The sequence below is a fragment of the Mandrillus leucophaeus genome, unplaced genomic scaffold (genome assembly GCF_000951045.1).
Source record: "Mandrillus leucophaeus isolate KB7577 unplaced genomic scaffold, Mleu.le_1.0 Scaffold723, whole genome shotgun sequence".
Classification (NCBI taxonomy): domain Eukaryota; kingdom Metazoa; phylum Chordata; class Mammalia; order Primates; family Cercopithecidae; genus Mandrillus; species Mandrillus leucophaeus.
The window spans coordinates 1294018-1296389 of record NW_012107842.1 but is presented as its reverse complement, the minus strand read 5'-3'; the positions used below and the strand labels follow the sequence as shown (position 1 = coordinate 1296389).

Genomic DNA, 2372 nt, shown 5'->3' with positions numbered 1-2372 from the left:
TTGGCCAGGCTGGTCTTCAACTCCTGACCTCAAGTGATCCACCAACTTCAGCCTCCCAAAGTACTGGGATGTCAGGTATGAGCTACTGTGCCCAGCCCTAGACTTTTTTTTTTTTTTTAAGCTGTTCAAATTTAACAAGGCCTCTTGTATTTTTATTTACTACATCTGACTCATGGCCTTCTCCTCACATATCTTCTCCTGAGCACCTTACCTATCCCCATCCCCTGGGGAGCAGGGTGACTCCTCACCACCAAAATGTGGCGTGGTGTTCTCATTCTTCCTAATTTTTAAAAATCATAAGCTGTTTGTATTTGGCCTTTCTGATGGGTCCATTTAATTGAACCAGTTTTTCCAGAGAAATACACCAGAAAAGAGACGAATAAATCTTCCAGACGCCTGCAACTATCTGAATATGGTGTTCCCGATGGGCTGGACATCACTATTCTTTGTTCCTTAACTGGTCTAATTTCCTTTATGTTTTCTTTGCAGCCAGAAGAAAAATGCCAGTCAGAGGTAAGGAACAGCTTTCTGGTTGGACTTTCTCTTTAACTATTGTCAGTCATTTGACCCTGCTCACCTTGGAAATGGACTCCCAAAGCATGTAACCCTCTCCCTTGCCATCTTCAGATTCGCAAACTGCGGCGGGAACTGGATGCCTCCCAGGAGAAAGTTTCAGCTTTGACCACCCAGCTGACAGCAAATGTAAGTACAGACATAGGGCAGTAGCATCGGGACAGGAAGCACCATCCTTGCCTTCTGAACAGCCTCAAGTCCTCCTGTGCTGAACAAATAGAAGTAGCACATTATAAAGAAAAAGACACAGGCTTTAGCATCATGGGTATGAATGTCAGTTTGGACACTTACTGGCTGTGTGACTTTGGGTAAGTTCTTGAATCTCAGCCTGCATGTCCTCATCTGTGTAACAAGGTTGATAGTATTTACCTCTCAGTATTGGCCCATGGTCAATGCTTGCAATATACGAAGTGCTTATTAAAATGTTAATTTCTCTTCCTCTTTCTGAAAATTTTGATTTTAAGGGTGGGAAAAAAAGCAAAAAGGAAAGAAGCGGGAAGAAAAGAAATGTAAGGCTTCCCAATATGTAGGTAGCTGCTCTGTCATTGTAATACACACAATTATGTGTTTAGGAGATGCTGCCAACCAGCATTCAACTCAACAACTGTTTGAGTGCCAGCTATGCCCCGGGCACCATGGGTTCAACAGCAGAGCAAGCACAGTGACTGACATCTTAACATTCAGTCTCTGGGACAGCAGAGAAACAAAACAAACAATTTTGCTATAACATGATAACTGTTAAGATAAAGGGAGGAGGTGGTAGTGGGAATATCTAGGGGGAGCACCTAGCTCACTCTTGGTGAGGGATGAAAAAGGGGACAGCTCATCAGATATTGAAAATAAGAAAAAAAATTTTTTTTAAAGGGAGACAGGAAGGACTTCCTGAAGGACGTGACATCTAATGGATGCTATGTAGGGGAGAATGCATAGGGATGACAGCATTCTAACCAAAGAGAATAATTTGCAGAAAGGTTAAGGAGAAAGATCTTGGTGTATTTCAAACTCTCAGTAGGTTGGTGTAATTAGTGTCTGTGGCTTGGATGTGGAGGAGAGGTAAGGGTGGAGAGGGGACACAAGTAGGGAGGAAGAAGGCATCGAAGAAAGCCAAGGGTCAGATCACAGGGTCTGAGCTGTTGGGGTGAGCATCCGGGCTTCCTCCTGAAGTTAGTAGAGACCTCTCAGTGAGTTTTAAGTAAGCAGTGGGTGGGCTGGTTTGCACTTTAGTCAGAGGATCGGAGTAGAGGCAGAGGTGCTCCATCCGCCATCCCCAATCAGCCTCGTCTGTATAGGAGCTCTGATGCACAGCTGTGATCAGGTGAAGACTGAAGCTCAGAAGGCAGAGCCTGAGGTATCAAAAGGTACTAAGGTGCTTCTGAGGCAAGGCTTGCTGCCTAGGAGTTCACCACCCAGTCTGAGCCCATTGATAAATGTGTTCAAGCCAGACAGAAAGCAACGTGCCTGACCACAGCATGCCGTTAAAATGGAAACCAACTTCAAAAGGCTGTCTTCCTTCAACTAGGAAACTGAGTCAGTCTCCCACATTAGTCATTTGCCTGGAGTTTTTGCCATGGTATTCCCAGCTTGAGCCTTAGTTTACTCAGGGGAACCATTTCTCTTTAAGGGTGGCATATGGCATACCTAGTATAGTAGTTGACCTTAGTTATCAGCTCAGTAACTGGTAGCTGCCCCCATTAATATGTAGTCTCCCAAGTTCTCTTTCTTTTCTGGAAATCTTTGATTTTTTAAAGAAAAAACCCTAACGTGCGAGACCGCAATGTGTTTCGTAACCTTTTATTTTC

At 44.2% G+C, this 2372-nt stretch overlaps 1 protein-coding gene across 4 annotated transcripts in view; it reads left to right on the top strand.

Annotated features, from left to right (window-relative positions):
• The window catches only part of NAV2 (neuron navigator 2), an 808709-nt gene that overhangs the window by 747935 nt on the left and 58402 nt on the right, over positions 1 to 2372 (top strand). For all 4 annotated transcript variants that reach the window (XM_011965412.1, XM_011965411.1, XM_011965410.1 and 1 more), the window contains 2 exons: positions 490 to 513; positions 628 to 702. In XM_011965412.1, coding sequence (XP_011820802.1) covers positions 490 to 513; positions 628 to 702 — 99 coding nt within the window. The remainder of the gene's footprint in view (positions 1 to 489; positions 514 to 627; positions 703 to 2372) is intronic.